Genomic DNA, 26954 nt, shown 5'->3' with positions numbered 1-26954 from the left:
TCTAGAGCAAAGAAAATAAAAGCAAACTCAATGTTGCAATATTTTTTTGATTGTGTGAAAATGTACTTGCTGCAGTAAGAATAACTGAATTCAAACTGAAGCTCCGACTCCACAAAGGAAACATTTCCCAAATTCATGGCTTTTTGAATTTTAGTGGAAAATTCTGAAAATGTTAATTTTAATTTTGCACTATTAAAATGAAAAGAAAAAGAACCAAACACATTTATGTGAACTCAGCCTTCCACAATCTGACATCAGCCACTTCAGCCATCTCCCAGGACATTTCTACTGCCAAATCCCTTTCATACCTTCAGTGCAGGGAGTAGGTAGCATAACATGCTCTGTTGCTCAGAAGTTTCTCTTCTACTCTATTCTTCACCCAAGTGCATGACCCATTCTCATTTTGTAAAGATTCAGTGAGTAATTCAGCTTTGAAGGGGCCTTTAGAGAGCTCTAGTCCAGCTCCCTGATCAAAGGAACACAAGCTTCAATGTCAGAAATGATTTCTCAGGGCCTTACCCTGACAAGTTTTGAAAGTCTCCATGGGTTTTCCAGAGTTAGACCTCTCTCATTATGAAGAAGTTTTTCCTCATGTTCAGTCTGAACTTCTCCAGTTGGACGTCTCAGTGGTTGCATCTTGTCCTTTAACTGAATAGTCCTGGGAGGAACAGATGTTGTCTTCTTTGTAAATGACCTTGCCGTATTGATAAAAGATTTTCCCCAAAGACTTTCTCTTTTCCAAGATGGACAAGACTAATTCCCTCCATCTCTTTCTCAGCCATTATATCTCCAGTCTCCTGACCATCTTGGTGGACTCTGCTGGACCTGCTCCAGTTTATTGGTTTCTCTCTTGCACCGGGAAGAACACAGCTGGGCACAGCAACCAGATGTGATGTTAGATGTGCCAAATAGAGGGGAGTAATGGCATCTTCTGACTTTCTAACTTAGCTTTTGCTAAGATAGCACAATATACAGCTGTATTTCATTGTCACTAGGGCATGATGTTGATTCATGGACAACTTGTTATCCTCCTCACCCTCAGGTCCTCTTCTGCAAAACTACTTTCCAGTCATCTTGTCTCTAGACTTGAGTGTTGCATGTGCTTGTTCTAAGGTGCAGGTCTTCTCTGAATATCATGAAGTTTCTGTTGGATCATTGCTCAGATATGGAAAGTCCCTCTGAACAGCAACTCTGCCCCCAAACGTATTAACCACTGCTCCATTTAGTGTCACCACAAACATGATAAAAGGTCTGTCCTATCAGCCTAAGTTCAAAACTGTAGCTCAAAGTGATGTGCAACCCTACACTCCTTTATTTCTGTCCTTTAATGCCACACTCTCTACTTCTGATTTCATCATGACCATTGTTTCCCTACTTGTCTTCCAAATTTCTGGCTTAGTTGTGCTTACTTCCCTTCTGTTTTCCCCACCCCACCCCACCTGCCAGTTGCCTGTCCCAAACCTTCTTCTTCTTGGTGTGCTTCCTGCCTGAAGATGGGTTTCTCTCCTTCTCTGGTCTTGCCTCCAGGACCCTGGACACACCTCTCTACTCCATTTTCTGGGAAAGTCAGAAACAATAGAGAGGAATCTCTTCTGTTGGCACCTTCCAGAATGTTTCTACAAGAACAGAATTCTTCAAAGAATACTGTTTATGAACTGGAAAATGTGTGTCTTTGATGCAATGACTGCTAGAAAGGGACAGGAGGAAATCTGTGGGAAGTAGCTTGGCTCTGCAACATGACAGAACATACATGTTCAATAGCTTGGGAGAAAAGTGACTATCCCAGTTTTGCAGAAGTGTTCCCTTTTACTTGCCAAAACTTTGTTTAGCATCACGTTGTGTCAGCCTCCAAATGTCTTTGCTTATGAAAGAATGTTGCACAGCCCAATAGGCCCTCCTCAGAAAGTTCTTCTTTGCTTATTCAGTCTCTTTCCCTCCCATTTTGGTTTCACCCTGTTTCCCCAGTTACTATATACTTGTTTGTCACCCTTTGCAACCTGGTGTCCTCTGTTCATGTGTCACACATTTGCAGGCAGCTTGTATGTCATCTATCCAAGGTACCCATGTCTCTGCCTGCTCCACCTCTGCCTTCCTCTTTGCAAAGCTTTTCCCACCCTTCTCTTTTGGATGTTCTTCAATGTCCAGATGCACTTATCCCTTACCCATCATGAAGAGCTGAATTGTACAAAAGCTGTCTTCTCTACTCCATTTCCCTTCCATCTTTTGCTTCTTCTACCATCCTTCATTTCTACCCCTCTGTCTCCTAGATTCTCTGCTCACTTTTCCACTGCAAGAGATTGGCTGAAGCTTCACCGATAACCTCTAACCTGTTGGGCTGTGTAGAGGTGGATAGGTATGTATTACTGCCTGTTCCTCTGGAGAATTTTCAGCTCTTCACTGCTTGGAAGGAAATTACACCAACACTTTGTTTCCTCTTTTTCCCATTACTCACTCTGAGTTCTCAGATGGCTCTCGGCTCTTCTCATCTGCCTTTCTTCTTGTTTCTTAGCAAAATTTTTTGGACCTTCACCAATCCATGACCCGTGAGACCAAACTCTTCTCTGGCTGGACAGTTGCATCACTGTCAGGAATCTGCAGACCCTAGGCTTGATTTTCATTCCTTCTTTATGGATAATTTTCCCCTTTCACTCAAATTAAGCCACAACATTCATGGGTGAATGATTGCTCTGTGAGTGAAGAGACGTTCAGCTTGGTCCTTTTGAGAGCAGGCTGAGGGCAGAGGAGGTGTGGTGCGTATCTTTGCTGTACTTCAACTCTTCAGATGCTCAACACAGGTTTGACAAAGCAAGCAACAATCTTTTGAAAGCAGTGAGTGAAAGAATTATATGTACATCTGAACAATCTCAGGGGTTTTTTCTAGGCTTGTAGAAGACATACTGCAGAGCCTTGGTTTTGAAAGGGGATGGACCCTATTTTCTGGAAAATCCAACTTGTTTCAGGATTGGTGAGATGCAGGCTGCAAATTTAGGCATCTGAAATAAATAATTGATCACTTTTGAAAACCTTGATCAAATTGGTTCACAGGGATAGGCATGAAAAAGGAATCCACAGGAACCAGCACAACAGGCTATTATTATAGAAGATCATTTAGTACAGACTGTTCTAATTTGAGTAAAACAAAGTTAATCCTGATGTGATGCATTTCTTACACTAGCCTGCCTGTATCTGCGTCTTTGCACAAGTGTACAGAAGCAGAATAGGCAATGGTTTATGTAAAATAATAGATATGGCAAAAGGGTGCTTTGCCGTGCAAAGTGAGACATATTTTTCTCACTTACGGAGATATGGGGAGTTCAGGTTGTGGTTTTAATTAATTTCTCCTCTGGCAAGTCAGAGGATACTGAATGGCATGGGGAATAGAGAGGAACAGGTCTCCTGAACTATTAGGAGGTACTTACTGGGTTTTATACTAATCCACTATGGCTAGTTCAGGGCTGAGTGGTGTCTTTGCAGAGAGGACAGTAGCCAAGAGGCTCTGGTACTTGCTAGGGCATTGTTTTGTCTTGGCTCTGTAGGAAAAGCCAATGCCTTTGGAAACTGAGACTTGACTTTCCATGGGTGGCCAACATGAGTCATGACTAGTTGAGCTTTTAGGGACTCTCTCTGGGAGTTTTCCTAGTGCTTCAAGTACTTATACCTACCTGACCCTACTGCAGAGAATCATTTTTGGGAAAAAACCACAGCAAACTGTGGTAGGAAATATTTTAAGATCTATTGCCTTGCCCCATGCAAACAACTGCAGAGGGGAAGCATGCAACAATTTAAAAAAAAAATGTTTTCATTCGCTGCATAAATCCCATGTACTCAACTGTGTAACCCAGAATCCCAGGAGGATATTCCCAGGCTTAGCGGCATGAACTCTGTTTGCATCAACAGAGGTTGTGGCAGAGAATTTATGAAAGAGCGCTGAATGAGATTGCAAATTTTGGTTACAAAATTATTGTCAAACCAGCCAGTTTGCCTGTCGTGCCAGCCAGTAAGGACAGTGGGGCTAACTGGCAGAAAAATATGTAAGGTGTGAGTAATGACTAATTTGATGCAGGATCAGGTACTTTCTCATTTGGGATTTTTGCAAGCACAGAATCAGACAAAGGAAGCAAGAGTTGGAGCTGTCGTCTGCAACCTCCTACTTTGAGGAATAATATCATGGAGAGCTCCCATTTATCTCTGTTTTCCCTCTCTTTGCTCTTTTATCCGTATTTGCTTTCCCTCCAGCTCCTCATCCCATCCAGATAACAGAATTGGCCGGAGTGGGTTCATGTAACTTCTCAGTTGCTTGTACTGCTAATCAAGAAATCCAAATGAGCCATGCTGCACTTTACTCCTGAGGTTTATTCCTTGAGAAAGCTGCTTCTGCTCCCAGGGAAGTCAATGGAAGTCTAATTAGTCCCAGATGTTTAGTAATAACAAGTACTTCCTTTGGGCAGAGCCAAACAAAAGCAGTGTTAAAACCGTTAATTAAATGGGTTTGGCTCTGTCACCAGGTTATTAACTAATTCCAGTCATGGCAGCCAAGCTAATATTGGCTTTCAGAAGGAGATATAATCTTGCCGTGCTCAACATAAAAGGCGTGAACTCAGTGTGTGGCTAAACCAGCCAGTGTCTGGGCGCACAGCTCAGCTTGCTTTCACACCGAAGAAAAAGCTCACCGAGCTCTTTTGAGCATCAGGCTTCATGCTAATCCCTGGGATTGCTGCTTGCTCAAATTTTCTCCTACAAGAATAAGAGCTTGAGCCAACGGGTAGCATTGGCTTTCACAGACGTTAGATCAGGCCCTATTGCCGGTGACCTTTTGTGCAAATGCTTGCTTCCATCTTCAGTAGATCTTCTTGTTGTCCATTTGTTGTACTCATAAGATATGGAACAGCCGTGCCTGCTTCAGGACCAGAAAGTAAATGTCTAAGATGGAGTCTGGATACCATAGATAAATAGGAAGACATCGCTTCTCATCTGTAGAGCATTCCAAGCTGGTACTTTAATATATTAACAACCCTGTGCTTTTTACAAAATCCAAAGGTACTTTTATTGTACAAAATTCCACATTGAAAACTACCAGCCGGTTCCTTACATAATTGCTTTTAAAATAGAATTATACAGCTTTTTGTAGTGTGTTTATTTTGACATTCACTAGCTGGAAGAAACAGAAGCGGAGCAGCATTTGACTCTGAGTTAGTTACCTGGACAGGTTTTGGGTTGACCTCTGTTTCTTTCGTGTGCCTTAATGTATGGTTCCTGGCATTAACAGAAAACCTGATATAGCTCCTTTTGAAGCCACTGAACCCAGTTGGTAGGTCAGGCTCCCACTGTTGGTGAGCTTCTTTTCACTTCAAAGGGGTGTGTTTGCTGTCAGTGTGGGACACAATGTATGCTGGTGTCAGTTTTTCGCAATGTAACAGGCTGGTCATGTCAAATCCATCACAGAATGAGGATCTACTTAACTTTTCTTGCAGCCAGTTCTCTAGGCCACGTTCTCCTTTTATGGAGAGTCAGTGGACCTTTGATTTGAATAATGGCCCAGGACTAGGCTCCCAGTGTATTGCTTCACATCAGTATCTTTAAAACATCCTTTTGCTGTCTAACCTCCTGTGACCTTTAAAAATAGATGTATTATTCTTTTGTATTGACATGCAGCTGTATGCAGTGAATTTCCAATAGGTTTTCTTAGAAATATAAGCATTTCAATCCAATGTTATCTGGTTGAAATTCATTCTCCGAAATTTTTCTTTTAAAAAACATTCACCCCAGAGATGAATTTCTTCACATTAAACCCAGTTAAATATGTATTGCACGTGAAGGGCAGATTTCTCCTCTTTGAGTTGAACTGTGGACCTATGACCTCCTAAGCAGATCTGAGTAATGTATAGTGCAGCTATTTCATGCCTGAGATTTTTCCTACACCCCTCATGGACTGTAAGTGCCAAGACTAATTAACCTCATCTGCTTCTTGTGCCTTGCCCCAGTGGTTGGAGCAACATACTACAAGCAAAGAGAGGTAATCAAAGAGGTTCCTACAACCAAGGTCTTTGGTTACCATGGTCAACTGTGCATTTTCAAAATGACAGCCACAAGCACAACATATACAAATTGTGATTTCCCTTTTTTAGCTAAGTTCTTGTTGTTTTGGAACTCATGGGAGAGCTTTCCTACTCACCTGATGTCACCAGAGGTGACTCAGTTACAATACTCAATTTCCATAGTCTTTCCTTGAAGGTGGCAGAGTGAAGATGGCTTAACAAAGTATTTGCAAGCTTAGTGAAAAGTCTCAAGACCTTAAATGTTTTTTTTCTTTTGGTTGGTTTAAATTATCACTTATGAAGTATAAACTTTTTAAGCTTGGGAATGAAGCAAGTGCAAAACGGCAAATTCTCATTTCAATGCCTGCAACCCAGAGCAGTACAGTGATGCAGTTCAGGGACACTTTGAAACTGACTTAAAATACACAGTTAAAAATCAAAGATGAGAATTTTGCCCTTCATTCCTACACACTGGCAGTGTAGCACCTGATTTCTTCGGTTTTCAAGGCATTCTTTGTTCCTATGCTTTAAACTGATGGCTAAACTTTTGCCTGCGAAAACAAAAAAATGAACCCACACCAATGATGATCACGGATAAAACTAACACAAATGTTAGTATAATAAGGAAGTTGATTTTCTTTAAATCCTCTTTTTCACAGGCTTCTGGTCTGATGTTCCTGATGTACATTTCTTCCTGGTACCCAAAGTTCTGAGTGTACTGGCATGTTAAGTGCTCCACATTGGGGATCTGGACATTTTTATTCTGGATCATTGATGAAAGCCAGATGTTTCCACAGCAGTTGAGTGGGTTCCCAGTGACATACAAGTTTTTGAGGGAATTTTCTAATGCTAAAATATTGCTATTCTGTAATGTACTAAACTTATTGTTCCGCAGGTCCAGAACTTCCAGTGGAGAGTCACTACCCCACTTAGGCAACCAGTTCAGCTGATTTTCAGAAAGGTTTAAATGTTTAAGGTGACTAAAAGAAGGCAAGTCAATATTTAAATCTATCAGGCTGTTGCCATGTAAGTACAAATATTCCAGAGACTTTTCCAGTCCTGATAATGCTTTAACTTCTATTTTTAGTCCGGGGTTCATGGAGAGATCCAAGACAATCAGAGAAGTCTTGTAGAAAGTGTATGCTGGTAGAATGTTCAACACGTTGTCGGCTAGGTACAGGTACTGAAGGGCAGGAGAATCAACAAATGATACACAACCACTTTCCTCTCCAGTAAGTCTTTGCTTAGCTAATCCTGAGTACATGCTGCAAAGGCTGATATTATTGCTTTGTAGATTGAGCATTCTGAGGCCAGGAAGACTTGAGAAGATATCAAATTGCAAGGTCTGAAGATGGTTGTTTTGAACATAGAGCTCCTTCAAATTTGACAACGTGCCAGCATCTAGGAGAAGGTTCTGTAAAGCATTGTAGCTCAAGTCAAGGACTGTTAGGGAGATCAATGCACTGTCATAAGTTACTGTAAATGCCTGAAGACAGTTTTTACTGAGATTAAGGGTATGAAGGGACAACATTGATTCAAAGAACTCATCCGGAATGGATCTAATTTCGTTATAACTTAAGTCTAAATATACAAGCTGGGATAAATAAAGAGAACTTTTGTTTCTACTTTGTTTCTGATCAAGAAAATGAAAAGAAGCGTCTAACCATTCATTTTCCATATAGTCCATTTTATTATGAGGGGATTCAGCAGTGAGCTGGATTAAATTCTTTGATAAATTCAGAGTTACCAGCTTATTTACCTGAGGGAAGACTGGGAAATGAAGCAGTTTGTTTTCACTCAGATCCAAACATCTTAGGCTATATTCATCATCTGACTTCACGGTGTGGAAGGTCTCAATGCTATTCCTGCTAAGGTCAAGTATTTCTAGCTGCCTGAGGTTGAAATCAGAGATGCAAGTAATTGAATTCATGGAGAGATTGAGTTTGGAAAGGTTCACTAGAGTCTCAAAAGCACCTTCTTCTATTTCCATTATGATATTACTCTGAAGATCTATCTCCACAAGTCTGGGAGATCCCTGAAACATCTTGTGTGATATCATTATAATACTGTTGTCTGCCAAGGAAAGATACTGCAGTGATGGAGCTTGTTTGATGAAATACTCAGCCATTCCATTGTACAGACTGTTGTGGGACAAGTCCAGTATTTCTACCTTGGGTAAAAGTCCAATCCCCTCTGTCCCATTCTGAGCAAGCTCATATAAGTGATTGTTGGCTAAATTTATTTCCAGCAAACTTGTCATATGTGCAAAGACTCCAGGCTTGATGAAGCTTATCTGGTTAGAGCTTAAATCCAGGCACTGGAGGGAAGTGTAAAATGATAATGGCATTTCAGGGATGCTTTGAATCAGATTTCCAGACAGATCTATTTTGTTTACATTCAGCTGGAGCTCATGAGGGATTTGGTGGAGGTCTTTGTTGTGGCAAAATGCCTGTGAGTTCTCCTGCCAGAAAAAGAGAGAAAAGGAGTTGTCATGTGACAAATGAAAAATATCTTTGCATTTAAGAAAATAATATTCAGCATACAGCCAGGTCCTTCTTCAGTAACACTGATCACACTACTTTCTCTGAGCATTCAGAGAAAAAGAGCAACAATTCTAACACTTCTTTGCAGCTAACTACTTATTTAAAGACATTTCTGACCTACAACAGTAGAGCAATACCTAGTAAATGTTCTTCTTTTTATACCTTTCTCCTGGGCTAATTTTAATAGTCTCAAGTGAAGTTTTGCCCTCTTTCCATTGCAATCAAGCACTGTTCCCTCACTTCTGTTTTGATGTTTAATTTTCTCAGCTTCATCACTGATTTTGCACACTATACTGGCAATAGTAAATAATACTTTGAAGATCTTCGTTCTGTTGGCAGCACAAGTCCCAAAGCAAAGGAGATGGAGAAATACATAAGGATCCTATAGCACGAACCCATCTTTTCTTGTTAGTCACATCCCCAGATATTTGATCATGTCCATCTTTTCTTCTTAGTCACATCCCCAGATATTTGATCATGTCACCCTTTAGCCGTGACTTAGTTAAGCAATGTGTCTTTAACCCAATGGGTCATTCAACAACTGAACTATTTCCAAACACTTCCTGCTTTTACCATCCATGTTTATCCTTCTCCTAAGCGAACCAATCCCTTCTTCTTATATGGGAAGGATGCCTTATGAAAATATCCACACAAGACACCCACAATACAACATGAAAAAGACAAATTGTATAAAGCCAGCTTTTGAGAGGAAAAAAACTGTGATGTGCAGTGAGGGTCATGCCCTTTCAATCCAATTCTCAGCACCAGGGTAGAGAAAAAATCCAAATGTCAAAGTCAAATTCCTCTTCTACATGCACATGTTTAGTTTCAGCTAAGACTGGATCTGTGTCCAGAGCAAAATTTGGAGTGTGTGTTCATAAAGAACACTGGAAGCATGAACAGGATCATACTTGCATAAATGTCAAGCTTTATTTTGTTATTAAGGAGAATATACAGCAGCAGAAGGAAGTGGAATGCAAAAGGCTTAGGCAGCATTTCGTTTACTGGAGAGAAACGTGTTATGAATGTATTTGGGTGACTGGGTCATGTACTGTTTGTATAAAGATCAGAAAGAAAAAAATCTGTTGAGTCTTAATTTCTGTGGAGAAGTAGAACCCAGATTCCATGACGCAAAGTTTTTCAGACATTAAAGAAATACTATAAGTAAAAAATATTTTAAGCCATCTGTTTCGTGAACTTTTAGGTGACTGAAGTGGCAGGTCTGTTTAGAAGTCAGCTAATAGTCAGCATTTTGTGAATCTCTTTTGCATCATGTGAGTTTTGAACACAGCACAAAAATGTGCCAGAGAAGTGTAAGTGTTAATCCAAGGTCTGGACACACGCAGGCTGCTCTGCAGTCCTTCCCATGATCCATCTTTCTCAAAGATCTGAAGTAAATGGCCTACTAGAACATGAACACTCTCCTATTTTCCCTCCAACCCACTCAAATTTCCCCCAGATAAACAAACAAACAAAAATTTTCTAATTTCTTCCTGACATTGTATTTTTCCAGCAAAGCCACTGTAGAACTGCTTATTTTGAACTAAAATGCACACAGTGTTTGGTTTAGCTCTGGGGCCCAAATAACAGCAGGAAGTCTCTTCATTTTGTGGAGGATGGACAATCATAGAATTATAGAGCCATAAAAACATAGAAAAGTTTGGGTTTGTAAGGAACTTTAAAGATCATGTAGTCCAACTCCTCTGCCATGTGCAGGGACATATTCCATTCAACTAGGTTTCTCAAAGCCCCATCCAGCCTGGCCTTGAACATTTCCAGTGATCACACGCCCACAACTTCTCAGCACAACCTTTTCCAGTGCCTCACCACCCTCAAAGTGAAGAATTTTTTTTACTTATATCTAATCTAAATCTACCCTCTTTCAGTTCAAAGCCATCACCCCTTGTTCTGTCACTATATGCCGTTGTAAAATGTCCCTCTCTGGCTTTCTTGTGGGTTCCTTTTATGTACAGAAAGGCTACTATAAGGTCTCCCTGGAGCCTACATTTCTCCAGGTTGAACCACCCCAAGTTTCTCAGCCACTCTTCATAGGAGAGGTGTTCCATCCCTCTGATCATCTTCAAGGCCCTCCTCTGTACCCGCTCCAGCAGGTCCATGTCTTTTCTGTGCTGATGGTTCTAGAGGTGGGTGCAGTACTCCAGGTAGGGTCTCAGCAGAGCAGAGTAGAGGAACATAATCACCTCTTTTGACTTGCTGATCGCCCTTCTTTCGGTGCAGCACAGGATATGATTTGCCTACTGCACTGCAAGTGCACATTGTCAGCTCATGTCCACTTTTTTATCCACCAGTACCCTCAAAACCTTCTCTACAAGACTGCTCTCTATTCCTTTATCTCCTAGACTGTATTGATACTGAGGACTGCCCCAACCCAGGTGCAGGACCTTGCACTTGCTCTTGTTGAATTTCACGAGGTTTGCATGGACCCACCTCTCAAGCCTGTCAAAGTCACACCACACAGCTTGATGTTTGCCAGCTTGCTGAGGGTGCACTCAATCTCACTGTCCATGTCACTGACAAAGATGTTACACAGTATCAGTCCCAATAAAAATCCCTGAGGAACACCACTTGTCATTGACCTCCACTTGGACATTATTGAGCCATTGAATGCAACTCTTTGAGTGGCACCATACAGACAATTACTTATCCACCGAGTGGTCAGTATGTCATAGAATGAATCATAGAATGACCTGAGTTGGAAAGGACGCACAAGGATCATCGAGTCCAACTCCCATCCCTGCATAGGACAACCCCAACATTCACACCATTGGGAATGGACTGAAGTTGCACCAGGGGAGGTTCAGATTAGACATCAGGAAAAATTTCTTCACCAAAAGGGTTATCAGGCACTGGGAGAGGCTGCTCAGTGAGGTGATTGAGTCACTATTCCTGGAAGTATTTAAAAGACTTGTAGATGTAGACTTAAAGGGATACAGCTGGAGCAGCAAATCCTGCGCAAGTTCAGAGTTGATTGGGAGTTTATAATTTGCATAGTCTTGGTCCTCTAGCCCAGGGCTCTGAGGGGTGCTTGATCCCATCATTAGTGTTGAAGACAGAGACAAAAAAAACATTACAAGTCTCTGCTTTGTCTAAATCCCTATTTATGAAGTGTCCATGCTCATCAAGTAAGGGGCCAATGTTATTTCTGGCCTGCCTTTTGCTATTAACATGCTTTAAAAAGCCCTTTCTATTATCCTTCACAGTGCTGGCCAGCTTCAACTCTAATTGAGACTTATCCGCACGAATTTCTGCCCTACAGTGGCAATCAACATCCCTGTAGTCTCGCATATCAAATGTCCTCGTTTCCATTGGCCATACACCTTCTTTTTATGCCTTAGTTCCAGTAGAAGACAGCTGCTCAGGCATGATGGCCTTCTACATCACTTACTTATCTTCCATCATTTTGGAATTACCTGGCCTGGTGTTCTTAGGAGATGGTACTTAAAAAGTGACCTTTACCAATGGACGCAGCACCTTCAAAAGCTTTTTCCAAGGAGACCTTACTAAGCAGTTCCCCGAGCAACCCGAATTCTTGCTATTAGTTTCCCTCTTGTTACCATAGATGTTAAACTTTACTGCTTCTTAGTGGCTGTGGCCAATGCAGCCTCTGATCACCACTTCACCCACGACACCCTTTCTGTTAACATGCAACAAATCAAGGAAGACACCTTTCCTGGTCAGTTCCCTCAGTACCTGTACAATGAGGCTTTCATCCAGAGAGTTTAGCAATTTTCTTCTAGACCCATTTGTACCAGCTGTGTGGCACTCCCAGTTGACAACTGGCAAATTTAAGTCCCTCTTGAAGACATGGGCAGATGACTTGGAGGCATTCCTCAGTTCTTAAAGAATAACTTGTAAGTGTTGTTGTCCTGGTTGGGTGGTCTATAGCAGACTCCCATAATGACATCTATTTTAATTGTCGGTCCCTTAATCCTTACCCAGAGGCTCTCAACTGTACTGCAAGCTCCATACATTCCAGTCATTCTGCTTCATACAATGCCACCCTCCCTCTTTGGAGGCCCTATCTATCCCTCCAGGAGAGCCTGCAACCATCCGTCATGGCACACCAGTCACAGGACTCACCCCACCGGGTTTCACTTATGCCAATAATGTTGTATCTTTGGGATGGGGCCAAGGCTTCCAGCTCCTCCTGCTTACTTCTCATACTTTGTGCATTCATATAGAAACACTTCAAGTGTGGTTCATTGTGCCTATCTCCTCATGGAGCAATCTAAATCTCACTAAGATGTAGCTCCTCAGACTTTGGTGTGCCTTCCCATTTCTCACCCTTGACTAGCCTGCCATTGCCCCTTTCCTCTTCCAAATCTAGTTTAAAGCCTTATCAATCATCCCCACTAACACCTGAGCAAAAACCATTTTCCCCTTCTGTTAGAGGTGCATGCCATCTGATGCTAGTAGACCTGATGATGAATAGACCCCCCCCCATGATTGAAAAACCCAAAGTTCTGCCAATGACACCAACCACGAGGTCACGTGGAGCTGGATCTGCCTGCCTAATTTGATGTTCTTCCCTGATACTGAAATGATTGAAGAAAATACCACCTACACACCTGACTCTTTAACCAACCATCCCAGGGCTCAGAAATCTCTTTTGATTGCTTTAGGATTTCTCTTAACTATCTCTTCACTGCTTACACGAAAAACTACTAGTGGGTAATAGTCTAACAGCATTATCAGACTAGGCCCAGGGAGGCAACAAGCTTCCCTGTGAGTTGGGTCCAGTTGGTATATCAGACTCTCTGTTCCCCTCAGAAGGGAGTCAACTATCAGAACTACCTTTCTGTTTGTCTTTTTCTGATCTGTCAAAACCATGCCTCTCCAATTTAGAGAAAAGAATGTTGTGTGGTACAGTCTTGAGTGCTCTATGTAAGTTCAGGAAGGTGACATCAGTTGTTCTTCCCTTATCCACCAGCTCTGTAACCTCATCACAGAAGGGCACCAAATTTGTCAGGAGGAGCCAGAAGGATGCAAACATGTGGAATGAAAAAGTAGCAGCTGCTTTGCAGCCTAAGGCAGATCCTAGGCTTCTTCCAGCACTTTGAGCCAGATCTCAACAAGTGTTGAGCACCCTCCACTCCCCATGTGCACTCAGCATCTTAGAAAAGTCCTGATCCAGCTCCCATCAATGTCAGCCAGCTGGTTCTCACTGAAGTCAATAGGGGAGAGGTCCCAGTTTACCATGTGTCTTGCAGTATTTGGCCAGGGATAAAAGGGACTGATAAAATCTATACCTCCCGCTCCCACCAGTTGTTCCTATAGTATTTCCCCTCACTTTTTTTTAAGCTTTCATTCCTTTTCACTGACTATTTTGATCCTCACTGAATTTCTTATCTAGCCTGCTCTGAACCATCTTTTCTACCCTGAGGCTTATCTGCATGAATTTCATTCTCATCAGAGCTAGGAAGAAAAGATGAAGCACATCTCAGTGGAACAAAACAAACAGCATCTCTTCGCACCTGTCTCCCCTCCTCCCACCCCACAGACCAATGGGCTGGCAGCCTAAGACTGGAAAAGAGGGGTTTGCTGGTCTCACGTTCAGACTTCATCATCTCTACCCATGCTGCCACTGATTTATTTGAAGCCCATTGTCAAAAAGCACTGCAAGGTGGGGAGCACTTTGTTCCTTTGGTGTCTGGTCCCATTCAGGTGTTGGTGAAAAAAAATGACCCAAAAGCTCAGATGTTGAACATTGTTTGGATTCTCACTCCAGTTCTTCATTGCTCAGCACTGAGTGAAAGTTGTCACCCACCTTAGTAAGAGCCCTACAAACAAAGCAGCTAGATCCAAACCTCTATTTACGTTCTCCTGTATCAATGCATGAGCATTTGAACCAAATAATTTGGGCTGGAGCCACTTGAAGGTGACTCGTGCTTGCACAGTGTCCATGCCTATTCTCTAGAAAACCTGTCCCGGCAGAAACTCAGTTACACAACCAAATTTTAGCAATTTTCCCAGGTACCACATGTCAGCTGACTTATGGTAACTGGTTATGCATGCATTTTTGCATTACCTATCCACAAGGTAATACGTGATTTGTTAAATACCCTTCCCTTCTATAAATTGTTTGGAAGCTCTTACTTTCCCAGTTAACATGAATTAGCAGAAACATCTTTCTTTGAGAGGTAAAATACGAACTAGTGGAAGCCCCTCTCCTGGGGTGGCAATATGATTTGGCAAGAACCTCCTGTTGGCAGGAACTCTTTACATCCTGAAACGTCTTCTACAAGGATTTGGCTCAATGACAAGAGCACCAGTGGTGAGTTAAAGAGGAGAACAGGTTGATGATTCATGCCTTTTCCATGAGATCTGTTATGAAAATCTCTATTTCTGAGCCTTTTCTATTCTAAAGGTGTCACCACGTAACACATAAAACAGCGAGCTGTGATGAAAAAAAATCATCATGTGAAGTAGGAGGGCCTCCCAATGGATCCATCAATTAATCCACTGGATCCATCAATTAATCCACTAGCTCCCTCTTGCTTCAAGCTGCATGGGTTTATACCCTTCTCCTTCCACTGGACCCAATGTCCAGAGAGGGAAGATGAGAAAAAGCTCCAACAACATTAGCAATGCTGAGCTATTAATTTATACCAAATGAGCATCCCAGCCCCTGATTTTAATGTGTTTTCTGTTGGGACCAAATTTATCCTAGCCTCATTGCGTAGAAGCTTGGGTGGTTGGCTTGATGAAAGCAGTTTACAATAGAGTGCTGGAAACAAGCATTTGCTTACTTCTCAACAGTCAGCCTGATCTGTGACGCATCAGGAAATGGGATGGGATGAATCTGCTTGGATTATTGTGTGTCTCGCCCAGCCTTCAAATATCTATGATACATGGGACCCAAGCTGTCATGTTTACAGCAGCTTCATCAGTCTTTCCTCTTCAGCCAATGAACTGAGCTGCCCAGTCACCTTCCCAAGGTCTTTTTATATACACTAGGTCTTAATTTCTCTGGAATTCAGGAAGTGCAGGGTGAACAGGAACGGAATGTGTCCCATAAGGGAGATGTGTACAGCAAGCAAATTATTTTTTTTCCCTATTTTGGAAATTTTTGGGGATTTGTGCTGAACAGCTTCAACTTTCAAAACAAACAAACAAAAAAGATAAGTATTTTTAAATGACCTGTTACAGTCAGAAGCACTTGGCTAGGGGAGGGAGAAAGTTCAGCTGTGAATAACATTTATAATATTGTATCAGGTGCTTGCAGAAATCCAAGGAACAAATTTTGTACTGGAGGCGAATTTTGGCCTTGTCACTACTTCTACCTCCAGCAGAAGCCAATTGTAACTTCTCTGGCACTAATGCTGTGTTAGGGCAGAGGAAGTCACTCTCTTTGTTATTACAAAAGGTCTGGTATAGATGCTTTGCACACAAGATGCCTTATTTAAAGCACAAAGAATTCAGACCTGAAATGAAAGAGTCAATTTTAGGTCTAAGATCTTTATCTTAGCTGTACAGTCCTAGGGAAATCAGGTTAAATTTATTTCAACCAACTCTCCCTTATTAAAAAATGGAGATAATGACCCTCCTTCCCTGCTACTCTCCCCCTCCCCTTATATGTGCTGCCAGTACAACAAGGACACAGACCAAGAACAGCCTGGAGAGCATTCGTAAAGCAGCAAAGATCACCTCAGCCTGGTCTTGGGGAGCTTTCTCCTCACAGAGACAGTACTTATTTGTGCAGTGCCTGAAACAAGGAGGTCCCAAATTCATCCAGGATCTGAAGGAGCCTGGGCAGGGAGACAGTCTTACCATTTCACAGGATGTCCCCTCTGCAGGCTGATAGTTAGAGGTCCCTCTGTTCACCACTGCCAGGAAGAAGATGAAGTACATTTTCATGGTTCTGTGGGAAAAAGTAATTATGGTCAGCTTTCAATCGTGACACAACAGTCAATGCGTGTGAAAGCTGGCACCAGATCATCATCTAACACAAAGAAGCACACATGCAGAGCAATAAATTAACACATCTCTGAGCCTACAGCACTTACGATCTGCTTATTACTTTTGCATACCTTTAAGCCTGATGTGAAAAAGAGATATTTAGATGAAGACTTGAAAGGGAGATCGAAGACATTTAATGGGATTGCCTTAGTGTAATTTCAACTGCTACTTAGAGGGTACCAAGGCCACCCAATGAAGTCCAGATGCTCAAGTTGGGCGGTGTATCTGGCATCATAAAGAGCCACTGAAGATGGAGTTATCTTCACTCTCCTCATACAGGCAGTTCAGGTATTTTCAACTAGGCTGGAGTTCTGGGGTGCCAATCCTGAACATGGTGCATGAGAGCCACTCAGAAACAATAATCATGGGGAATAGTCTCCATTTCCATCCACAACATTTTCCCCTCCTCTCATCCCAGAGTGTCAAAGAGCTATTACATACTCATCCAGATTTCTTGTGTTAGTTTTCTATTTTATACAATGCAGGTATGGGCAGGTCTTAAATACATTTGACAGCAGACACCTTGCACAGAGACAGATGTAAAATGAAATAGATGTGTGTGAAACAAAGGATTCGTCAGAGTTTAAGTGTTTGGAAAGCACTGCAGAAAAGCACATATATATAAGAGCAAAAGGAGCAAACAACACTGTCACTGTGCAAAGGCGGGGAAAGTTAATGAAACCAAGAGAAAGGTTTCATCCTTCAAATGACTTGTTTTGAGATGGACACTAATGAGGTCTCTGGCTGTGGTCATCACTGATGTGAGCACCAGACACCACTTCTTTATGACAGCCTCTCTTGCCAACTTGCCAAACCTGTCTGTATTTGTATGGCTTCTTGCAGGCAGATCTGAGCTGGTCTCGCCTGCATCCAGAGAGAGACACACACCAGCTCCCTGCTGGAAGCCAGGCAGTAGTGGTTAGCTAGCACTACTCTTAAGTCTTTCCAGGAGCATGCCAGTCTCATGCACGTGTCACCAAAACTTGGCATCAATGTACCATTATGCAGTGGCTTCCACCCACAGAGCATCAGCAGGCTGGGTTAAAAAAAAAAGAAAAGGGATCATTTCCAGCCGATGGAGATGCCTCCTCTTAATCATTGTTTGGAGGTCTAAGTGATTGCCATCCATGTGCAGCAGTGGCAAGTGCTGAACATCAATACCAACAGGTTCACTATGGGAACCTGCCCATCCTTCCATTGCCCAACCAGAGAAAATAATTGTGCTCTAGGAAAAGAGAAACTGGGGAGGTTTACACCACAACTGCTCCATTTTCATATTACACATTCCTTCCAGTTCAGAGAAACTACTAGTGATGTATGATGATCTGGGACCCCAAGATGACAGATCTTGGCGGTTTTGATGCTCAGGAGCAGGACCAAAAGTCTGTTCCCACCCTCACCCCAAAGCAAATGTTCATTCTCTACACTTTTTGTTATGATTTGCAAAATACTCCAAAATCATCCTAGAAGGAATTGGTGATACCACCATCTATAATGTCTCTGTCATTCCTCCTCTGTTCCTCCTTCTCCAGAGTTAGAAGAATAGGTGCATCCTCTAAGAAGTAGTAGAAAAAGAGGTTTATTTTTGGGGTATTAGTTTGCTGGAATTGAGAGAAAAGACAAACATACCAATGATTACAAAGCTTACTCAGAGTCCCCAAATGGAAATTGTTTCTCTTTAAATCCAATGAATTAAGCTGATGAAATCTCCATGGATATTACCCACAACAGGGCACCACCCTGATAGACAGCGTGCGTTGTGTGCAGTCTGCAACGTCTTCGCTTGTCACACTGCCAGTGCAAAAAAATGGTCCCTTTGCTTCTTAAATGATAAATCCAACATAATCTGGGGTCTTAACATGCTTTGAAATTTCATAAATTGTAAGTTTATAAAGCAACTAGGAAACTGATCATAGAATCATAGAATCATAGAATCATAGAATCACCAGGTTGGAAAAGACCCTCCGTGCCTTAAACACCTCCAGGGAAGGTGACTTAACCACCTCCCTGGGCAGCCTGTTCCAGTGCCCAATGACCCTTTCCATGAAAAATTTTTTCCTAATGTTCAGCCTAAATCTCCCCTGGCAGAGTTTGAGGCCATTCCCTCTTGTCCTGTCCCCCGTCACTTGGGAGAAGAGGCCAACACCCTCCTCTCCATAACTTCCTTTCAGGTAGTTGTAGAGCACAATGAGGTCTCCCCTCAGCCTCCTCTTCTCCAGGCTAAACCACCCCAGCTCTCTCAGCTGTTCCTCATAAGGTCTGTTCTCCAGCCTCCTCACCAGCCTTGTTGCTCTTCTCTGGACTCACTCCAGAGCCTCAACATCCTTCTTGTGGTGAGGGGCCCAGAACTGAACACAGGATTCAAGGAGTGGTCTCATCAGTGCCACGTATAGAGGGAGAATAATCTGATGTATTTGAACACAAACCCGTAATTTAATGGTTTGCTATGTAAGACAGGTCTGTAGTAAGCAAGGATGCTCTCCCTCAAGGTACTTCTAAGGTGGCTGTCACACCTTGAAGTGTTAGGACTTGGTAGTATCTCCCAGTATGAGACCCCATGGACTGCATCCAGAAGAGGGTAAGCCACTCTTCATAGTACAGCTCAACCTCTTTACTCACAGCGACTCCCTTCCCAGAGTGGTTTTCAGTGCAGCTGTCCAGCTGAGGAGCATTTACTGCCTAGTTTGTAACTGGACAACATTTATGCTTCTCTCTGCAACACCTCATGCGACACAGCCCTGTGGCTTCCTCCTCTCTGTCTGTCCCTGAGAGGTCTCAGGTGCCCGCCACCCTCTCTGAGTACAGAACTCAGGGCTGACAGGAGCACTATTGCCCTGGTGTCAGAAAGCATCACCACTAAACCTTGCTTGCTGGCACTGGCACTGATGTGTCTAAGCACAGCTTACAAAACCAGTCCGGGAGTAGCAGTAACAGTAACTCAATGTAAAGGAACTTTTATTGCTCTGAGGCTTTCCCAGAGCTCAATCAACTTTGTGCTCAGTGCTGGTTTGCTCCCACTGGCAGCTGTGATAAAAATGCTAGCGTACCTCAAAGCAGGATTGAGCTCTGAACCGCACTCAATGTCACAACTTTCCATCATGATACTTCAAAATTACCCATACCCATCCACAGCTGAAAAACACAGGGGATTTCAGTGACCAACACCCACAAAGAATCTTATTAAGTAGGTCAAATAATTAGCACCTAGAAAAACCATGGTACCCAAACTACATCAGCATATCCACTTAACAGATGGGAGGGCAAAGGCAGAGAAGAGCAGTGATTTGTCCCACGACATATCTGAAACTGTGGAATAACCAGGGTTTAATCCCAGTTTTCCCACTTCTCACTCCATAACAATATTTACCTCCATCTCTGTTACAATATTAACCCTGAAACCACTTCATAGATTTTGCTTGTAACGGACAGCAGCAGCACCTTCCAAATTTTTCCCAAAGGTAATTTTTTTACTGATTAGACAATAGAGACCTTCTCCTGTGCCAAAGCAAAGTTAAATATGAGAGAATACACAAAACACAAGCCAGACTCCCCAGGTTTTGATCCTTTTTCACACAAGACAATTTGCTGCCATGTTAAAGCCTTTGGGGTTAAAAAGACTGAATTGTGAAGACACATTTACCTTGTTTCAAGGGTTTCTCGCATCCCCAAACACTGCTTATCACGTCATTAAAAAGCATATCCAGCTCTTCAAAACCAGCTCAGTCCTAGTACCGAGGAAATTGTTCTTCAGCTTCAGGTTCACCCATTCGGGATGCCAAGAGGCTCACTTGTAACTTCATAATGACGGCATTTTCAGTGGAATAACCTTATTTGGGACAGTGTCTGCTTTAAATCATGTTGCCTGTCTTCCTCTGTACTCCTCTCTGGGCTCTTGCTGGGTCCTAGCCACTGCTGTGCTCTGGATGGAGTCAGCTACTGTGCTACATCCTGAAGCCCTTGCTCCGGGCAGGCATTGAGAAACAAGGAGTTATTTCTGCTGGGGAAACTGTCAGGATTGGGCCACGGGTTTGCTCAAGGGAATAAGTGACTTATCATTGCCGATTCCATTGTTTAGCTGCGTGTGTGGTGTTACACAGCATGTTTACTTTAGGGTTTTGAGTCCACGAGTTACATTCCTGGAGCGTTGCAGCCTTCTACCCCTGCACCTAAATCACTCTCTGCATTGTTAGGAAAATGGCACTTAAAGATTAAAAATTTCAAATTCATATCTAATAAACCTAAAGCCCAGAATCTGGAAATCTGTCCTGGAAGAAATAACTTTTTCTCTTTGCAGTGATGCACTAATAAGAGTGTGATAGCAGTCTGCTTGTACAATGGGGCTTCAGTGTCAGCTGTAACACACTTGACTGGAAGGACCTTCATGGCACAAGGCAGGAATTAGGGAGACTGATAAAAGCAGAGGGATCTGAACGTTCAGATGAGCTGCTGGATTTTCAGCTCGATCTACCAAACCTGCTAGTAACAACTTCCCGTTGCAGAACAAGAGCTTTTGTCATGTAGATGATTTTAGATTGTCTGGGAGTTCAGCTTTTTATTTATTATTTTGTGCTGCCCTCTAGGGCTGGAGCAGCTGTCTAACTGCTGGTTTCCTCATTTCCTTTTACTAATTAGGACCTGCTTCTGGAAAACCCACCTTTACATCAATTTTCCTGTTGCTGTCTCCTGACCTCACAAACCTGAAATGTTGCAATTCCCTTTTCCTATGGCTGAAACAATATGCCAGAGAGCTGAGCTGTTAGCATCATGTTCCCTTTGCAATGTACCCTGTAATGAGAAGCATAAATGCAATGAAGAGGTGCCAATAAGTGTATGGGCAGGAGAGGGCATGATTAGGTACAATGGATAGAAAACTCTATGTTTAGCTCTCAGGGGGACAGTCTGCCTGGGAGATTATTACAACCTTGAATGAATTCCCCCTGACTGGGCTCTCAACAGATTAGTTTTGATCATCTTCCCCCAGCACAGTGTCTTAAGCTTCCTTTGGTTGGAGCTGGCTGCAGCACTGTTTTTCACCTGATCCCTTTGGCACACTCCCTAAAGTCAAGCCCTCCATCTGCAGTCCCTTTGAGGTAAGCAGGAAACTGAAGCTGAAGCTGGGGACTGCTGTAGTGTCCCAAGATTTAAATGACTTTTGGATGCTCTGGGTTTAGAATCAACCTCGCCAGCAGCATGCAATGGAATTTACAGTACACAGCCACTTTCACAAGGAAAACCTCAAATATTTGAGGTCTTGAAGAAAAGGAAAACACTTTATCTTTTAAAAAGCAGGATATGTCCTGAATGTCCTGAATGACTGCAGCTTCCCATTTTCCTGCACCTGGACGTCTGGGAAGTTTGCATTCAGTGAGTAGTGTGTGAAGGCTGGATTTGCAGGGGTAAAAATAGCAAGGTTTTCACTTTTTAAAATGCCAGCTCTGTTCCTCAAGCTGTTTTACTGAGTGGCCAAGCAGCTGTGCCAGCTCATCTGTGAAGAAGAGCCTGGACAGAAACAAATGCCAAAGCAGGAGGGAAGGACATACACTGATTCTGCTGCTCAGGACTTTTCTTCATTAAAACCACAGCCTTAAAGGCATACCAACTGTGCTGGGAAAGATCAGCAGGGTCCTTACCATCTTTGCCCTGAAGTGGATTCGACAGAAATTAGTTTCAAAGACCCTCAAGCGTTTGGGTGACCTCCTGTGTTCAATATTTTCACACTTTGGGCTACCAGGCAGTTTATATCCTAAAGTGATGCTGAAACATTAGTAAGATACATGCTGGGCAGATGCATCTGCAGAGCAAGGGTCATTCCCATCAGACGGGTTGGGTCATGTCCATCAGTCAGATTGGAGAATCAAGCTTTTTTGCCACCTACACAAAACAGCAAGGGCTGTTCCATCCCACCTGTGAAAACAGGGCCTTCCAGATTTTCCTATGATCTCCTCAGAAATTGCCTGTTCAGTTTCTGCCAGCACCAGCTAGAATTCACCGCTCATCACTCAGAGCCAGGAGTGGTGTTGGGATTTGGGCTGGCAGGCAACTCATCAGACCTCTCTTCTCCTCCAAATCCTCTTCTCAGCCTGGCCTAGAGCAAGATGGAAAAGCAATTCTTAGCCACTGGCTCTCACGAGCTGGTCTGTAATCTGCTGCAGGTTCCCAAGGGTTTCAGATAAACAAGAATATGTCTTGATGATTATGTGTTTTGAACCTCCAGACCTTTTGGAGTCTATCCATCCATAATCTGCTGCTTTCTAAGGCACTGCTTTTGGGTTGAATCTGTGTCGAGCTGCATGAATCAAACTCTCCAGAGAAGTAAACAAAACAAGCTCCCGCCTTAGAAAGTGGGTCTGAACTGCAAGGGCAGGAGCAGGACAACTCTTGTTCCCTTTTGATTGGAATAGCTCCCTGGTGATTCATCCCTCCAGGGAGCTGGAGGCAATGTTAATATTAACCCTATTAAAAAAAATAAATACCCCATACCATCCTCAGCCAAAGCCTTTGAGAAGGAGGCACAGCTCTATCTCCTGAGACCCTACAACATCTCCAGGAGCTGCCTTTCCTAGTTTAGTTTGCTTGTACCATCTGCACAGTAGTTGGTCTCTCACAGGCAGCTGCAAACCTCCTGCCTCTCTAGTGTCTAGTCCACACATCAAAATAAGGACTCCTACATCTCCTGTAAACCCAGTGTAGCTTTTCTCCTGTCTTTTGAAGCTACTGCTTTCCTTACTTCTTTCTCTCTGTTCCCTCTCTATGTGCACCTCCATCAGGTGTGCAGCCAACAGTATTTCCCCACCAAAAATTAACCTTTCCCTACTTTATTCACCTTTTTTTCCTACTCCTCCTTCTGGAGAGCAAATGTAAATGAATGAGAATTGCACAAAGCCCACAGTCTTGAGACTTTGCGGGTGAGGGGCTGGGCAAAGGGACAGCAGCTGATGGGAAAACGAAAATACTTTTGTCAACAAAATCTGATATGAACTGACATTTGAAGATTAAACTACCTGAACATGAAATACTCTCCCTGGAGAACAGAATTCCTGGAGAAATTCAAATTTAGGAACCAAACCAGGACCTTTTCTGGTCCTGCAGCAGAAAGAGAGAAATATTGGCTTTTAATTCAGCAATTTTTCTTTTACTGTTGGTTAAGTCAGTTTTTGAGAACAAGTGTACTCAATTCATAAAACAAAGTGAGGAAAATTATTTCTGATAGATTTGACTTGCATGACACTGACACTTCCCCTTGAACACATTGATCATTGTATCAGGCCAAGCACTGATACAGTCACTAAGCTGTAACTATTTGCTTTAAAAAGAGGTGACTGAATCTTTGTTATCAAAAAGTAAGTTCCAGCATTTTGAACTAATAAGATGATTTTAAAGTTGAAATGATAACAACTCAGTTTATTAAAAAAACCAGTTTTTAACTGTTGTGGAAAGCCAAACTTTGGCTTCTATTTAAGGGAAACGTATTTGTACTTCTAGCAAAAATACAATAAGGTTTGGCTTTAGAAAATCATCTGTCTTTTATATTAACTAGAATTTTCTAAAGCTTCAAAATATTGTCTAAACATTTATTTCTCATTCTAACAGTCCAGGTGCAGCAAAAGACTACCAGTAAGTCGTCGTTCACCCAAGGTGACATTCACAATGTCAGGATCTTAAGTCCAGAAAAATAACCCTGCCACCTCACACCTCCTGCTCCAACAAGGGACAGTTCAACAACAGCACTGACAGAGCTAAACAGCATTTTGCCCCTTTTACCCAGGACTTTGTGATTTGCCCAAGTCTGTATTAGGGCTCAGTGTCAGAGAGCTGGGCAAGAAGCATTTAATCAGTGCACAATGCTGATCGCTGCAGCACTTCTAGTTCAGAGCGCTATAATGCAGTAACACCATAAATAGACTAAAGTCCCGTCAAGAAAGAAAAAAACATCTTCCCGTTTTCTGTTACTGTAAACATGGAGAATAATAGCAAAGCAGGCATATGACAACTGTATTGTTATAAACTAACCAGTGCCTCCTTAACGTAAAGGATCTAACTCACTGCAGTGCAAGTCCCTGATGGATTAAATATACAGCTATGTGGACAGAGCCATCCATACAGTGTGTTTAGTCAGTTCCTCAGCCTATTCATAAACACAGTATATTTTTTTTATACAGTACCTTCCTCATCTGTGTTATTTTTAAAGGCTGCTAAGTCACCAGAACCCCCGTCTCTCCCGCAGTTGAAAGCTCAACTTTCCAGCAGGCTCGCAGTTTCACACGCGTATCCACGTACCTGCTCTGTGGCTGGAGGAGGAGGAGGAGGAGGTTTCGCCTCTGCTTGCAGCCTTCTGCCTCCCGGACTCTCCCAGCAGCCTTCCCAGTGCAAGATGAGGAAGAGTTTCCTTGGGGAAGTCGTACCTCTGTTGCATGCCAGCTGACTAAAACTCTGTGAGCTCTGAGAGAAGTTTGAAGTCACAGGGAAAAAAAATACTCCCCATAGACTGGTCCTTGAATTCATTCCTTTGCTGTCATGAGCTCTTATATATTCCCAGGCTATCACGAGCACGTGAATACATACCTCCGTAATAGTTTTAAAATGTGTGTGTCCTCTGTGCTTCTCTTTATTTTCCATTTCGTTCATTCAACCTTGGCTTATTTCCTGCAGTTTCTCAGCTGGTAATTACGCTCCTCTCACATTGACACATGAAATATACTCCGTGAATACCACAAAAAAATCCCCTCTGCAGGCTTTGGGGACACGTGCTTGCCTCTGAAGTTCACCGTGCCTGTCCCACAGATGTGAGCATGTGCTTTCGGCAACACAGACCTGCAGGTTCTTGGGGGCAGCGCTTGCTGGGGCCAAGGTAAATCTCAGGGACTGGGCTGGCTGCAAACCTTAAACTCCAAGTTTGTGCGGGACGGGGTGTGCGGGAAAAGGGTATATGGGAGGGAAGCACCACAACAGTGCAAAACCATCGTGTTTGGTGTCCCAGCAGCACAGGTGTGTCTCTGTAGAATGGCAGAAGGATGGCCGAATGCACCCTTGAGTGAAAGGATAAATTCAATTTAATGCTTGAATGGGTAATAATGTGAATGCCTTCTAAAAAGGGCAAAGAGATGGATTTTTATTTCTTTTCCTTGGGTATGGAGCTTCCTTTTATTTCAGAAGCAATGCTCATGTAAATCAGTGTGAGACCTACCCATTGCCCATCTTCTGCTTAGAAGCACCCCTATACCTGGGCAGGTGTCCACTTGCTCCACATGTTACGTTTGCAGGAGTACAAACCTTTGACAGGGTTTTGTCAGCTCCTGACTGGATGTCTTAGGACCAAACCAAGTCTTGGTTTCACCAGCCAGGACCTGACCTTTCCTGGGTTACCCCACCACGGAGACAGACAGGCACTGGGGACTACTGCAAACCTCCCACCTTTTCCCCTATGGGCATGAGGAACACTTCCATTGAGTGACCTCCTCCTCAGAGAAGAGAGTTGGCCTCATTATCGAGTGTTTCCCCTCCCTTTACACCATGATGTGAGATGATAGGCAACGATTTTCACCAAAAAAACCCCAGTCTGCTGGCTCCCTTGTCCTGGACAACACCAATTCTGCCTACCTTTCCTGGACCTGCTTAGTAAAATTGGATGAAAAAAACATGTCCTTTAATACCATGTGCCAAGGAGCTTTATGGATTCTTCTAAATATATGCCAGCTCCCTGCCTTTGCTTCTCTACAACAGGTTATTCTTTATTTTCTGTAGCACATCAGCTCCTGTAAGCCAGTTACTTCAGATGTGCAGAATACTGAGAGACTAAAGATTAAAACATCCACAGATGTGAAAGATGTGGTTCATTAAATATTGCAGTAAATGCATTTTGCACACGTAACAAGTGTAATAAATGTAATAGTAATGTGTACATAATGATAAAGAAGGAAACAATAGTGATCTACTTACAGTAATAACTATTGCCTATGTACATATATGACTGCAAATGTATATTTATTAAATGTCAAATGGCTTAACAATTAGTAACCAAATGATCTCTCACTGACTTGTCTTGACAACAGAAGCAGGTCCTGTGGAGAAGCTTGCCTGTGAGCAGTAGTCCCCAAACCTTATTGGCATCCTAGGATTAGCACTTTCAAGGTAACTTGCTGGTCCTGAGAGTAGCAAAGAGTGAGCTTATGATCTGAAAGTTGTATTTGCCCTCTCTGTGTGAAGCCTAAACTAACTGACCACTATTTCTCCATCTTGTGGCACCATGCTTGGTGAATGTGGCTGTGCTGGTTGCTTTGACATGAGCTCAACGTTGTTGTGTTCATGTACACCTCCCACCCAAGCCGAAACTCACCTTTTACTCCATGCTGTCTTATGTGGTCAAGACTGACCCACAGAGAGATTCACTGAGGCACAA

General features: G+C 42.8%; 1 protein-coding gene across 5 annotated transcripts; it reads right to left on the bottom strand.

Annotated features, from left to right (window-relative positions):
- Window positions 1-4974: 4974 nt before the first annotated feature.
- On the bottom strand, window positions 4975-25233 carry LRRC32 (leucine rich repeat containing 32). 5 transcript variants are annotated; one of them, XM_069883264.1, is made up of 3 exons: window positions 25121-25233; window positions 16370-16460; window positions 4975-8496 (listed from the first exon to the last, which is right to left on the bottom strand). In XM_069883264.1, the coding sequence occupies exons 2-3, from the start codon at window positions 16454-16456 to the stop codon at window positions 6556-6558; spliced, it is 2028 nt and encodes a 675-aa protein (XP_069739365.1). In that variant the 5' UTR covers window positions 16457-16460; window positions 25121-25233; the 3' UTR covers window positions 4975-6555. The 5 variants fall into 5 exon arrangements, with proteins under 5 accessions (XP_069739365.1, XP_069739363.1, XP_069739364.1 ...); XM_069883262.1 differs by lacking the exon at window positions 25121-25233 and adding an exon at window positions 24836-25058; XM_069883263.1 differs by lacking the exon at window positions 25121-25233 and adding an exon at window positions 24721-24831.
- Window positions 25234-26954: the final 1721 nt, after the last annotated feature.

This window comes from Phaenicophaeus curvirostris, chromosome 1 (genome assembly GCF_032191515.1).
Source record: "Phaenicophaeus curvirostris isolate KB17595 chromosome 1, BPBGC_Pcur_1.0, whole genome shotgun sequence".
NCBI classification, from domain to species: domain Eukaryota; kingdom Metazoa; phylum Chordata; class Aves; order Cuculiformes; family Cuculidae; genus Phaenicophaeus; species Phaenicophaeus curvirostris.
This window is presented reverse-complemented; position numbering and strand designations above follow the sequence as displayed.

Bases quoted from the DNA above. Each gene is read 5' to 3' on its own strand.
- LRRC32 (XM_069883261.1), bottom strand. From the start codon at position 20,221: ATGCGAGAAACCCTTGAAACAAG. The intron at 16,461-20,198 runs GTAAATGTGTCT...TTTTTCCCACAG, and splicing joins CGAGAAACCCTTGAAACAAG to AACCATGAAAATGTACTTCA. The intron at 8,497-16,369 runs GTAAGACTGTCT...TTTTTCTGGCAG, and splicing joins AGGGGACATCCTGTGAAATG to GAGAACTCACAGGCATTTTG.